This window comes from Etheostoma cragini, chromosome 15 (genome assembly GCF_013103735.1).
Source record: "Etheostoma cragini isolate CJK2018 chromosome 15, CSU_Ecrag_1.0, whole genome shotgun sequence".
NCBI classification, from domain to species: domain Eukaryota; kingdom Metazoa; phylum Chordata; class Actinopteri; order Perciformes; family Percidae; genus Etheostoma; species Etheostoma cragini.
This window is the reverse complement of record NC_048421.1, coordinates 12671663-12685309: the sequence shown is the minus strand read 5'-3', so window position 1 is coordinate 12685309 and position 13647 is coordinate 12671663. Positions and strand designations below refer to the sequence as shown.

Here is a 13647-nt window from a genome sequence, read left to right as displayed (position 1 = left end):
CGCCTGCTGCGATGAAGCTAATAAAGGAGCATGACAGGGCCTCTGTGGACAACTCTTCTGTATAATGTGCCGACGTTGGCTAAGAGATGAGGAATGAGACAGAAGCCGAGAGGTGTGGGAGCTGTGGGGGCTAGTAGTTCTAGGCAGACAGCGTGGCTAATCCAAACAGTTCTGCTACAGCTCACATCTGAGCTGCTGCCTGCCCAGGTGATCTCCATACAGACCAGGATGAAGAAACCCACTGTGAGATTTGGGAGGAGTAAGAGGTGGTGGAGAAGAGGGTGGGGGGGATTCCCAATGTGTTCAGCGAGCTACTCCCTCCCGGAATTTGCCTGTATCACCATGACAACTGGGGCCGGAGAGAGTCCGGGATTCACTCACACCTGGAGGAAACAGAAAACATCATTTGCATTTTGCACACAGCCCAATCATAGTAGATTAACAAGGTTCACACAGAGTGCAGGCATGTGGGATTGCTGAGAGCTATTCCAGACCGGCTTTGCTTTTCAGTGCATGAGATAAGAAGGTATTTAATAGCTAATCAGGAGCTGAACTGCTGGCATTGGAGTCTAATAATTCAACATATAAAATAAAACTAATTGTCATTGACTGACACTTCTCCAAAGTGTCTGTAAACAGGATGCAGTGTGATCACATCAATGTCACTGAACCCCACTTTGTTTTTTAACTGCGATCCAGAAATATTCTATTAGACTGATGAGATGATGTATCTGTTTACCATGACACAGCATGCATTTCACGTATTTCTTTTCTCCTAAATGGATGTATTTCTATTTCTTTTTTTTTTTTTAGAGATGATTTGTCAATCCGCTTTCTCTTCTTGGCAGGATTTCCGAGGAGAGCTTGGAGTTCTTTGAGCGTGTGAATGCCATCCTTCAGAAGCAGGAGAACATGCTGCGGGCTGCCCAGGCTGAGGTAACCCCCACCCAACTTTCAACTTCCCATCTGTTACATCCTTGAAACACGTTCATGTACTGTAGCGAGTAGACCTCAGTACCAGTATGACTTGTATAGACAGAAGGGCCGGGTTGAGTTGGGTGCTCAGAAGACTGGAAGCTCAGCCATGACAAGCTGCTGTCGATGGCTATGTCCAGCTTCTCCTGCTGCCAATGCTAATAAGGCAATGATGCTTTATTAACATCTTTGCTGAGAACAATTGATGTCTTCATTTCCAAATTGCTTTTTGACAAGATTTAAAAATCAGGCAACACATTAATAGTCATTATCAAAAATTAAGGAACATCCACTCTGCATGTCAAAATTGGTAAAACACAAAATAATCTTCCAAAAACTTCAATATGTTGCCCTTTTTCCTTTGTGTGAATGTCTAAATTTAAAGTCAGTCTTCTGATTTTGTGTGGTGCAGTAGTAGTGGAAAGATACTCTAAACTACATGGTTCATTCAGGAAAATACTGGAGTTTTTAGTCCACTACATTTATTTGACAGCTACAGTGACCAATAACTTTTCAGATAAATATTTCACACAATAACCACATGACAGGGCAAACTAATATAGCCAAAAGGTTAGGGTGCATTCCATTAGTTTATTTCCTCACATTTCCTGTCTCCATCTACTATCATTATGAAATAAAGGCATTAAAAAATTAAAAAATTGTTTTAAAAAATAACAGTAATAAGCTTATACTATACAATATGTTACAAAGGCTTAAACCCAAATACGTGTTTCAGACCCGATGTGGTAAAAAAAGAAATCCAATACTTCCCAAAAGTAAAGATTAGAAAAAAGGTCCAAAATTTGAATCCACATTTGTTATTTATTATTCTTTCCTACCCCATTAATCATCTCACAACCACCCACATTTGGATTGAGGTTCATTGGAGGGGGTCCCACCCTAAATAAAGAACCACTGGACTAAACTACCACACTTCAAAGAGATGATTGAGAGTCCACTGTCAATAATGTCTTACTGCGACCTCAGCTTCCCCTCTCTTCTTCTCATAAGAAAGACATGTTTTGTTTGGCTGAACTGTTTGTGACCCCTAACAGTGCCAAAGAGGGGCCTGCACAGTGCCGCCACCCCAAGAGCACGTGGACCAGGCCTTTATTCCTGACAGAAGCAGAAGAACAGAGGTGCGTCGGCTTCTCTTTTTTCATCTTTTTTTAGCAGGGATTACATTTTAAAAGTCATAATAACAGAACTCTCCCTGGTTTCGATGTGCAGCAGAGCAGAAAGCATGAAAGCAAAGGAACATTCATTTTGGAAGGGTTAGTACTAAGTGGAGTGTGTTTTGATGTAGCTGGACCTACTTTATGAGGAAGCGGTGTACACGGTGGTCAACCGGGTAGGAGTACCTTCATCCGAACATGTGACAAGTGAAGAAGAGCTGTTTGCTTACCTGCTAAAGGTATTTATGTATCAATATATCTATCTATCTATCTATCTATCTATCTATCTATCTATCTATCTATCTATCAATCAATCAATCAATCTATCTATCTATCTATCTATCTATCTATCTATCTATCTATCTATCCTATTTTAATAAGAAATCAAGTGTTTCTAGAATATTTATTCAGCTTTATTTCTTACTCTCTGACCATCCAAGGCATTTGATATGAGCGAAGAGGAACATGAAATCATTCTCCAAAAAGTTCAAGAATCCAAGGTGAGGTGTGCATGATCTACATTTTATTCAAATATTGCCAAAACAGTATTTTTCAGACACACTGTGGCAGTGACAGCTGACATCAGTTGTCTTAAGGAAGAATTTATATTACAGTAGTTTCTATTTTTTAATTAATGCTATACAGTTATAAAGTTTCATCTAATTTTCCAGTCATGTTCCAGGCAGACTTTGGGTCCATTACAGTGATTTCGGGATGAATATCTTAAAATTAAAAGAATATCCTAATATATTGTCATATACAGAGGGAAATGGAAAGCATTTGGGAAATGGAACAATAGAAAAAAAATTGACACACAACATGGTTTGCAACGGTATGTGACTTGTGGTAAATTTGCTAAAAGATGTAAAGCTTCAGGTACCGTTTAAGTCATTATCTTATTAAGGTAATAAAATAGATAACAGAATGAATTTATGTGAACTTTATGAACTTAGTGGTCACAAAGTGCACATTTAGAGGCATCAACAACTCCTCTGTTGTGTAGCCACAGTTGGTATTTTAGTGTATTTCCTTGTATTTTCTCCTGAAAACTACTTGAAAGTAATGAGCTTAAAGCATGGCTAGGAGAGAAACAGTGGAGCGCACTAATCCGATGTCCTTGGAGAGTAGACAGATGTAAGACTTGCAACACCTGAAAGCCCCATTTTGTATGATTGTGTGTTGTTTACTTGACTGCCAGAGACCTTTCAAATATGTCTGTTAAGGACAACATAAGTTAGCCGTTATGAAAGACAGCTGGAAATGTTGTGACCAAAGTGAAAGTATTTTGCTATTTAATTATTCTCTATAGTTATTTTTTGCAATTGCGTTGCCCTGCTGATGTTTTGTATAAATATCTTTGTCCTTATGTAACTGTATTATGGATTTCATTTGTCGAAATCTATTTTTCTATATCGATGTCTTGTATTAATGTTTGTCCTGACGTGCTGTAACCATGTTTTATGTTTCTGCAGAACAGGAACCTGCTGAAAACCAGTTTTTAAACTGAGTCAGGCCCGTTTTTATATTGTAATGTGATGTTACTTTTTCTAACTTTCCTTCATGATAAATATATATGATGATGATGATGATGATGATTTTGTTTCTGGTGGAACATTGAGTTTTTCTAGGTTGTGACTCACACAGCTATTGCATGTAAAATATCTAATGAAGCAATCAGGAATTCATTTTTCACATTATTACTCTACATGCTGATGTGTACATAAATGGTGATACAGGAGCATTGTAATGTATCAAAATGCATGCCCTTGATTTTTTACAGACAGTAAATATGCTTTTTTCACAGCGGGCCAGTTTTTCCTTGAGAGTTTCTGTCATGAAAGCAAAGAGTCTTATGGCCAAGGATGCAAATGGTGAGATATCTCAAGCACTAGATAATTCTATACTTTCTAACTTAACATTTCAGATTCACATAAAAAATTAAGCTGTTAAAATGTTGAGTCCCATATTCTAATTGACATATCATACCCAACATCATTGGTGTGATTATCTTGCATGCATTCCTTCTTATTTTCATCTCTCGTTGTATGTACAGTATGCATGTAATTATTTGACAGCTGCATAATGGGGGGTGGTATTTGAATAGTATTTCTTTTAATGAGAGATGGCAATAAGGTTTGGGTGGCCATGGTACTTACATGACCTTTCTAAAAAAAATGACATGCATATCCACTATGTACAGTATATGTGCAATACACAGGTATGTATGTTGTCCTATGAACACATTGTTAAACCCTGCGCGTCATCATATCAACCACATCAAGGACAACGCATACCTGATTAAGTATTTAAAAAAATATATAAAACATTAATAAAATGTTGTCTAGCTAGTTTTGGACTTCCTGTATTGTTTCTGTCTGTCCAAAATGGCTGCAGGTTTTTGTCACCTACGCCATCCACAACCAACTACCTGTCCATTGAAGATGATATTAATTTCAGCCCATTGTCTACCAGTTGCACTCCTTTTGCTTTTGCTGGTTTACTGAGCACCAAACCACAAGACTGGTTGAAACCACAAATGCGCCCAAAGGCTTCACTCTTCTCACTGCTGTAACATCATCCTCACGATTATACAAACAGTTTGGTGTGTGTGTGATAACCCTTTCTATGTGTTAACCCGTGGCCTGCCAGGGTACAGTGACCCCTACTGCATGCTGGGAATCCTGCTGGGCCAGAGCCCACGGGAGATGGAGGAGAAGAAGGAGAGGAAGTTTAGCTTCAGGAAGAGAAAGGAGAAGCTGGAGAAACGCTCCAGCACCAAGGAGGTGTTACCTGCCGTGTGTATCCAGGTGACTGAGGTCAAACCAGAGACTCTCAACCCCGTGTGGGACGAACACTTTGTGTTGTGAGTACAACACTTTAACCTTTAGCACAGTGCTGAACATTGTGATATGTGTGACATGCAGGATTCACAGTTCCATTTCTTTCACACTAAAGTTGTTAGATATGTGACCAGTGCAGTACAGTGTCATCTCTGTGGAAGGATCACTAAAGGATTGGTGTGTTTATTGTTAGTGTTTATAATACTAATTCAATTAATAATTATCCTGTGTTTTTATTGTTTTTTTTTTCCCCAGTGACATAGATGATGTCCACAATGACCTCTTACATCTTGACATATGGTAAGATTAGTATGCAGCAACACCGTGAATCCCTTGAATATAACCATGCCAAAGGGACAAAGAAGGATTTTTTAACAATTTTCATAATAGCCCTTTTTATTGATTTTATTTTTATTTGGATTAGGTTTAATTTGCTGTAATATATAATATCTATTTTCTTGCATCACAGATGACAAAAGAAATCCATACAGAATACTGTATACGCATATAAAAAGACTGGTCCAACAAATGTCTTTAGCTGTGATACTTGATTTTAAAATCACTTGGCAAAACCATTTAAAATCAAATCTTAATAATATGACAATTTTTAAACATTTTTTAACACACTCACTTTGCAGTCACAGTTTTTCAGTCGCCTAGCAAACAGAAAAGGTCTTTTTAAGTCAGATGGAGAAAATAAAGATTGATTTTGTTTATACTTGACAATGAAGTTGCCTTTTTACTTGGCTCCAAACTGTAAAATTGTACTTTGTGACAAACTGGGAGCTGTGTGGCTTAACAAAAGGAACAGTCATTAATTAGTTGTTATAGCGGCTTTTCTCAGGTCCGGTAAAAGGGATCAAGAGCTCACTCCTGACCCCAATAAAAGTTGAGTAGGCTAATGCTTTTCTTGAATGGGGCCAGATTGTAGATCTTCTTCCCTTTTCAGATCTGTCCATTGTTGTGCAAAGTTATTGAAGCATGTCCATGCAGGAAATGAGAGGTTGTAAAAACCTCTGAATCCTCCTCTTTTCTTCAGGGATCATGACGATGATGTGTCTGTTGCCGAGGCCTGCAAAAAGCTCAATGAAGTCAGTGGACTTCGAGGAATGGGCAGGTAGAAGAAACAATGTTGTGTAATTCTGAATTACCATGAATGTAATCAAGTGTAATGATGTGACTGTCTTAGTTGCATCTCATTCAATCATGTCAATTAAAGGGTAATTTCTGTTAGAATCAAGCCAAAAGTTGCAAGTTATGAATGAAGAAACTATATTTGCTAAAAACTAGTGACACCAACTTGCTTGGTAATTGTAGGGGATCATTTGATATTTCACCTTTAATCTTAAACCAGAACATACAGGAAAGCCCAGTGCCAATAAGGAACACACAGAGTTCTCACAGAGAGAAGGGATTATGAACCTGTGCTGGAAAATGTGCAATTTCTAGTTTCTAAAAAATCTGAGAAATAGCCAACTCCCATTAGCACATGAAACTCATTCTGTTGATGCACTAATTGTAAGATGGATGAAAGCTTAAGCAATTGTAAATGCCTACTAAAAATCTAAATTTATAGGTTATAGCTCTCACAGTACATTTACATGTGAATTCAACCTGTGACAAATGAGATTCCTTTTTTCGTTGCACGCTGCTCTTTCTTGTCAGGTATTTTAAGCAAATAGCAAAGTCAGTACGTTCCAATGGATCTGCATCATCAGGCTCCGAGGAGAACGCTGATGACTTTCTCGGATGCATCAACATCCCCTTGAATGTAAGCACTTAAAGTTCACTAGACAGAGCTAATCAAATCAAACACAACCACAAATAGATTATTCGAAGGACACAATGTGTAGGATTTTCCTGGAAGTATGTCAATGTTGTTAATCCAATGGGTTTCCTTTTTGCAGGAAATCCCTATTGTCGGCTATGACACCTGGTTTAAGCTGGAGCCTCGATCGAGTACGTCCAAAGTTCAGGGAGAATGTCACCTGATACTGAAGCTCTTCACCAGCCAGGTTAGTGTGTTCAGATTAAGTATCCTCTTCTTTTTGAATGTATAGGATACAAAGAATTATGACTTTTAATACTTGATTTCTTCTTTCAGAGAGACACAGCTTTGTCTAAGAAAGACTCAAATGTCGCCATTCACAAGAAACTGCTGAGTCAGATTGTGGAGTATGAGCACGCTCATGTTAAAGTGAGTTTAATGCAGATATTTGTAGTTCATTATGTATACATACAGACATATATATATATATATATATATATATATATATATATAATTTTCATTATTCGTTCATGGATGTATGCCATTTTGTAGAAGACTTGAACTGACGTGGTTATCTACCACATATAATTCTAGAGAGAGCCATACAACTGGAATGGGCAAGTTTGTCCTCCAGCATGGACTGTATTGACTCACCATGCTGTGCAAACTGATCTCTCACCTCTCCAACAGGCCATTATGTGAGTGTTAATGGAGGTATAAAATTGATCAAACCAAATATGAAAAATTAAGCATAAAGTCAAAAGGTGCATGTTTTGTTTTTAAACCCAGCCGCTGGCAGTGCTACAGCAGCCACCATCGGACCCAGAGGGTGTGCTACTCCCTCCTGCTGCGCCTCTTGAGGACCATCGATGCAGAGTGGGACCCCGTCGCTGTGAGGGGAGACCTGGTAGGTTGTCAGCCATCAGCCTCTCAGTAGGAACAAATACCTTTCATTATCAGGAAACAGTCACCTCATTAGCTCAGTTCTTCCACTGACATGCATCAAGGTTTTTGGTCCAGCCAAAAATGTCTCACACCCAGTGTACTTGAAGCTATAACTGAGGGCCCTTCCTGTGTCCAGGAGAGGCAGCTTTCAGACAGCTTCAGGCTGTACACAGAGCACTGCCTGTGCCTGATGAAGAACATGCGTCAGGTTTTCCCCTGCACCAGTGTTGCTGCCATTACACGCTACGAGCTCATGCTAAGGTAAAGTCACACTGCCATCACATCACATCAAACAACAGCATGTTCTGCCATACCAGGTACAGGCTCAACCTCTCACCCCAACAGACACAGAGAGACTTCAACCAGTCAGTCATACTGTGGGCAGTGCTGAGCTCCCAACTCAAACAGAAATATCCTTATCATTGCTCATTACTCATTTCAAAATGTTAAAAATGTGTTCCTGACCACAGATTTCTTTTGTATAATAAAACCTTAAACATCGTTATTGTTATTTGCGGCAACATATTGTGGTCTCAAGCCTGTATGATTATATGCTTCCATTCCACTTGTAAAATCACTGACCAAATCCTGTCATACACACTGGTATGAGAGCCATACAGTCATCAAAACTGAAAGGATTACCATTTTAAAGTTCGAATGTGCTCAGCAAATTGAAGTTTGTAGTATATTTAGATATGTTTTTTGATAGTGCTTGTGGAACTTTTAGCTTGGGAAAATCCCCAAATCATAAGCATTCATCCTGAGGAGAAACATGAAGATCCACGGTGAGGTTTAAGGATTGCCAGTTTTGTCATGTTTTACGCGACCAGGTGTCACAAAATCATGAGAAACAATCCATGGAAAACCATGGATATATTTACTTGCCAATCTGCTCCGTACAGCAGAGATATTCTGCACAGAATCTTGAAGTCTTAGACAGACGGCCTTAGCTTTGACTTACCATTGCACAATAGAAGGAAGTTAGAGCAGGGAATTTCACAAAATTAAAGATTCTGTAAATGCTAGCCAGTAAAATCAAGATTATTATTAATGTTCATGATGACTAATTTTACTAGTAAAAAGTCCAGCTCTGCCCAGTGTTCAAGACCTCATGGGAGATGGCTTTTCTACACTTCTCAGAAACACACACACACACACACACACACACACACACAGTGACTCACCTAACAGTTGAAATTGCATTTCTCCTCCACTGCAGAGACAGTTCAGAAGCCTGCATACAATTGAAGTGGAAAGAATTTAGTTAGATTGAAGCTTTTGTGCGTATTCTATATTTTATAATCTAAGAACAATATGATATGAAACGTGACCTGAAACTAGTCTTGTACCATCTCTGATTGCCAGGGGGATTGGCTACATGCAGAACATGCGAGCGTTTAAGTCTGTTTGTCCTCTTCGAAATGAACTGCATTTGGACATCACTACTGCTGCCAAGGTAACCATGACAATTAAAAACCAAACATTTGTTTTACAGTTGTTTCATATGAGAGTAACCCAGTGGAGTTTGTATACACTAGATGTATTGTATGCTATAGATCAGAGATCTCCAACAGTGGGTCCGGGACCCTCCAAGTAACTGCAGGGGGTCCACCAAAATATTGTTAATTCTTTGACAGTTTTTTTTCAAACATTTAAACATAAAAAACTAAAAAATGTTTGCAATTTGTGAGAAAAAAAAAAACATTGATTATGGGCTTACCTGCCTATTGGTAAGGTAGTCACAGATACAGTTAATCCTAAGGATTCACTGTGTCTCATGTATGTATAACATTAAAACATAATTTTTAAAATCATGCCAACAATTATTATTTTAATAGCTTATTATTCTATACACTAAAAAGGTATTTATGAAGGCTTTAGGCAGCACACACTTTATTGTAGGCCCAGTTTAATATGCAACTCAATTTTATACAATATATGTAGCAGGGGATCTGTCCTTCTCAGTTAAGTGGTCCTTAAAAGGTCTTAAAAGAGGTTGATAACCGCTGCTGTAGATGAATGGCTTGATTAGCTGGTCCATGCATGTGTCTGTATTGTATGGAAGCAGCATGAAGGACACACATGAAAATTAACTACAGTAATGTCCTCCACAGGACAAATTTAGTTAACGCATTCAACCTTCTTAATTTGTGTAATTTCTTCAACAGAAAGGGACCGTGGAGTGGTACGAGAGCCTAATTGCAAGATATAAACCAGGGGAGGGGGTACGTTTATATTGATTCCTAATGTTAAAAATCACACTACATTTTCTAAATTTTACTGACTGTGGCTTGAATCCAGTGGCTATCCAGAATGTTGTTCATTTTGTACTGGCAACATAGTCTCTGGAGGAGCAGCTGAAGAAGCTGGTGCAGGTGGTTGATGCCACGTGTGCAGACGTACAGAGAGCCCAGAACATCTACAACAAACTCTTCTACAGGTGAAAATCAACGCTATATATCTCATCAAGAAAAAGACCATGTTGAATGTTGTGGTTTAGCACAGAAACATTGATTGGGCTTTTGTTGGGCTAATGGTATTTCATCCTTTGTTTGTTTGACCTCACAGTGCAGTGAAAGTAGATTTCTTCAGCATATCGTACAGGCAGTTGGAGAAACTGGTACGTCTTTGAAATTTATTTGAAAAAAAGAACTCGGGAAAACAAGTCTTAAAAAGCCTTTTGTGAGTCAAACTGTCTTATTGTAACTCCTTTTGACTCAGGTATGTGAACCCACACACACTTTATTCGATCCTGCAGGTAGCGGATGACGTAAACGTCGCAATGGAGCGGGTTTGTGGGACTCTGGAGCAGGAGAGCTCCAGACTGACTCAGACCATGGGAGAAACCATCTTTGAGCTCTATATGTCCTTGAAAATCCTCAAAGGCTTTCGGGAGTTTCTTCCTCTCAAGTTGGTTATTAATTTGACTCTCATGACAATTCATACAGCAGCTTAGAAGGCTCTGACTGGTGGTTATTTGGTTGAAATGTCAGCCAGGAAATGAGACTTCAACCTTTTCGTCTGCTTTAAATTTATTTAAAAAAAGATGTGTGTTCTTCTCTAACAGGGATTCTAAAATGTTGGCCCTGACAAGCTTTCATAACTGGTTCAAGTCCTCGATTCATAAGTGGCTGCAGATTGTTCATGACAGATCCTGTGACAGAATTCGTAAAGCAGTGGAAACCGACAATGTGAGAGTCTTCTGCCATTCAAATATACTATAATGTAGTTGTTAGCAGATAGGAGGGCACGTTTGAAGTGTTTTTTTATTTGATTTTTTTAAATTACAAGATACCCTTATTCATTAATTTCTTACTACAGTTACAGTGTTATAAAGCATTTATTAATACATTCAGAATGGAAAATTCTTTGTAATATCCCAACATGTTTGTTTTTCTAATGCATTTTTAGATAACACAAAAATATTTATTGATTGGCTTATAACTACTAGTGTGCTAAAAGTATGAATTTACCTTAAATTATTCATAACAACTCCTCAGCAAGTTTAAAGTACTTATTAACAGTTTATACATATGTCCAAATCATCCTCAAGCAGGTTTAAACTATTATGTACTGTAAATGTATATAAAAACTGCTTAAGAAATCGATATGTAATTACAACTGTGTTAAATTGTGTTATTAAGCATTCATTAACAGTACATCAGTTATAGATGCATCACACAGTCATAGTAGTTAGAGTTGTTGGCAAATACATTTCTAAACACTCAAAGGAATTTATTTAAAGCTGGACACAACTACATATTAGTGTGTTATAATTAGTATTTAATCATGTATGAACAGTTTACATAATCCTTAGAAATGCAAAATAGGTAGTTGAAATAAAGTATTACTCGTTTTAGGTTTGTTTTAGTTTTTTTGTTTTTTTGGTTGTTGTGAACTCCTGAGAAACATATCCCCAGTTTTATTCACACACTATGAACTGTGCATGTGTTTTGTGAGCAGCTCGAGCGTGTGCAGAAGGCTAAACACAGCTCCTCCGCAGTGGAGGTGACAACATGCTTCAGCCAGGTACGCGAGATCTGGCTCCAGCTGGCCTGGCCAGACTCTGCGGGGGCCTTCATCTTTGTCACTCGTTTGACAGACGTGAGTACTGCTTCTAGTGTTGCCACACTCAAGTACGCACATCCAGCACACCTCAAAACATGACACTGAGCAGACCCACATACATACACGCAGGATTAACCAAGCATTTTACGGGATACTGAGAATTTCACTTTAATAACAGGGTTGTTATTTTATCTTTCACAGAATTTCTGCAGCGAGGCTGTGTGCTACTCTGAGATGATAACACGCAAGATTGAGAGGAGCCAGGTGGGCCGAGACCAAAAGAGCTTCACAGTGCAGGTAACGCAATGACCTGGGAACTAAATGTCAGCAAGTGATCTCCCTGGTAACACAAAGGGCTCTGCAAGCGATCAGCTATGTTCACACAAAAAGGCAGTCACCTCTTGTCGCCATCAATCATTTACACTTGCTACTCCGTCCTTCTACTTCTTTGTAGCCCTGCTTCTTTTCCTTCTTTGTTTCTCCACCTCCACCCTCTGTTTCTCCTCTTCTGCTCCTCCTCGCTTTCTGCTAGATCTGCATCGCGCTGAACAACACAGAGCTTGTGCGCGTTTTCCTGGGTCACCTGCCCCGTGACCTAGACTGGCAAGGTGTGGAGCGGGCCATGGAGGAGTCCTGTGGGGTGGAGGGGAAGGAGCAGGTTTACAAAGCTCTCAATGGGCAGCTGTTCAACATGGACCTGGACCTGCAGAGAGAAGCCAAACGTCTCATCACACTGCTCACCGACAAGGTGCGTTGCTCAAAGCAGGAATACCTGCAGATCAATTATTCTTGATAGTATGACAAATACTGTATATAGCAATTTCTCACTGCCAGTGAAAACCTTGGTACTTCACTCGACAATGTGAGGTTTCTACTAGCAGTACTTTCAAGAAATGCATGTCCATATCTGAATTAAAGACAGTTTCTTTCTTTTTTAGTTTTTCAAAAATTTACATTATGAAAATGTATTTTAAGTTTACATCTAATTTTTCCATGATGGGGGTCAAGCTTCCAGTAATATTAGTCCTCTCTTTCGGTGATCCATTGCTGCTGTTATGGAGTTCAGAGGACATACTGAGCTTTATTTTAATGATCTGAAATTCAAGTATCAAATGCCAAAAGCAAGTAGCTTTGTGGGCGGTTCTCGGGCGCTGATGCTGTTATACCGGTGGGATAAATAACTTTTGAGCCCGATGCAAATCTGAAATAGGTTGGTCTGAAGTAACTACAATCCCTTTAAAGGCAGGCCAGGCACGCTTGTTCTGTGGCGGATTGCTATTATCATGGTGGATTTGCTAGGCGCATGCTCTTAATCCATGGGCGTATGCCAGAAGCAGTTTACAGACGAGGAGTTTGCTATTGATTTTCTTTTTTACAAAATGTGAATAAAGAAATGCCAAAAAAATATTATTTTTTGGGCTCACTCTCACTGAATCACGAGGTTTGGATTGCATGGTGATAGTTTTGCAATGTAGTATGACATTAGACTGAGATTACCTCTCCATAGACAACGCAGCTCTTCTGTTCTCTCTTCTCTTATCTCCAGTGCTGCTCCAGGGGCAATTGGGTTATATAGCATCGACACATGCAGTTTAACATCACATCACCTTAAGTTCTCTAATAGTTCCTCATTTATGTCATCAACACATTCACAGTGTGGAGGGAAACGTCCACTGTGTATTGAGTGCAAAGTGGTTATGATACATGTGTCGGTATACAAAGTCAATAGCACTTGGTGCAAGATAGGGCCCACTATGTGCTTGGGTGTTTTGCATGGGGGGGTAATACTCTGCACCATTTTGTATATCCTTCCTCTGGTGTTAGCTTTCTGCTGCCATCTGAAGTGTTAGCGGGTCATTTTGGACCCGTGTATTAA

General features: G+C 39.1%; 1 protein-coding gene across 1 annotated transcript in view; it reads left to right on the top strand.

Annotated features, from left to right (window-relative positions):
• baiap3 (BAI1 associated protein 3) overlaps positions 1-13647 on the top strand; it is a 32323-nt gene that overhangs the window by 13816 nt on the left and 4860 nt on the right. The window contains exons 3-25 of the mRNA XM_034894939.1: positions 849-936; positions 2031-2114; positions 2282-2389; positions 2591-2650; positions 3955-4021; positions 4800-5013; positions 5246-5290; positions 6030-6107; positions 6656-6761; positions 6898-7005; positions 7095-7187; positions 7353-7456; positions 7548-7665; positions 7840-7964; positions 9069-9159; positions 9872-9928; positions 10046-10143; positions 10272-10323; positions 10462-10613; positions 10771-10894; positions 11667-11807; positions 11973-12068; positions 12304-12519. Of these exons, the coding sequence (XP_034750830.1) occupies positions 849-936; positions 2031-2114; positions 2282-2389; positions 2591-2650; positions 3955-4021; positions 4800-5013; positions 5246-5290; positions 6030-6107; positions 6656-6761; positions 6898-7005; positions 7095-7187; positions 7353-7456; positions 7548-7665; positions 7840-7964; positions 9069-9159; positions 9872-9928; positions 10046-10143; positions 10272-10323; positions 10462-10613; positions 10771-10894; positions 11667-11807; positions 11973-12068; positions 12304-12519 (2425 nt within the window). The remainder of the gene's footprint in view (positions 1-848; positions 937-2030; positions 2115-2281; positions 2390-2590; positions 2651-3954; positions 4022-4799; positions 5014-5245; positions 5291-6029; positions 6108-6655; positions 6762-6897; positions 7006-7094; positions 7188-7352; positions 7457-7547; positions 7666-7839; positions 7965-9068; positions 9160-9871; positions 9929-10045; positions 10144-10271; positions 10324-10461; positions 10614-10770; positions 10895-11666; positions 11808-11972; positions 12069-12303; positions 12520-13647) is intronic.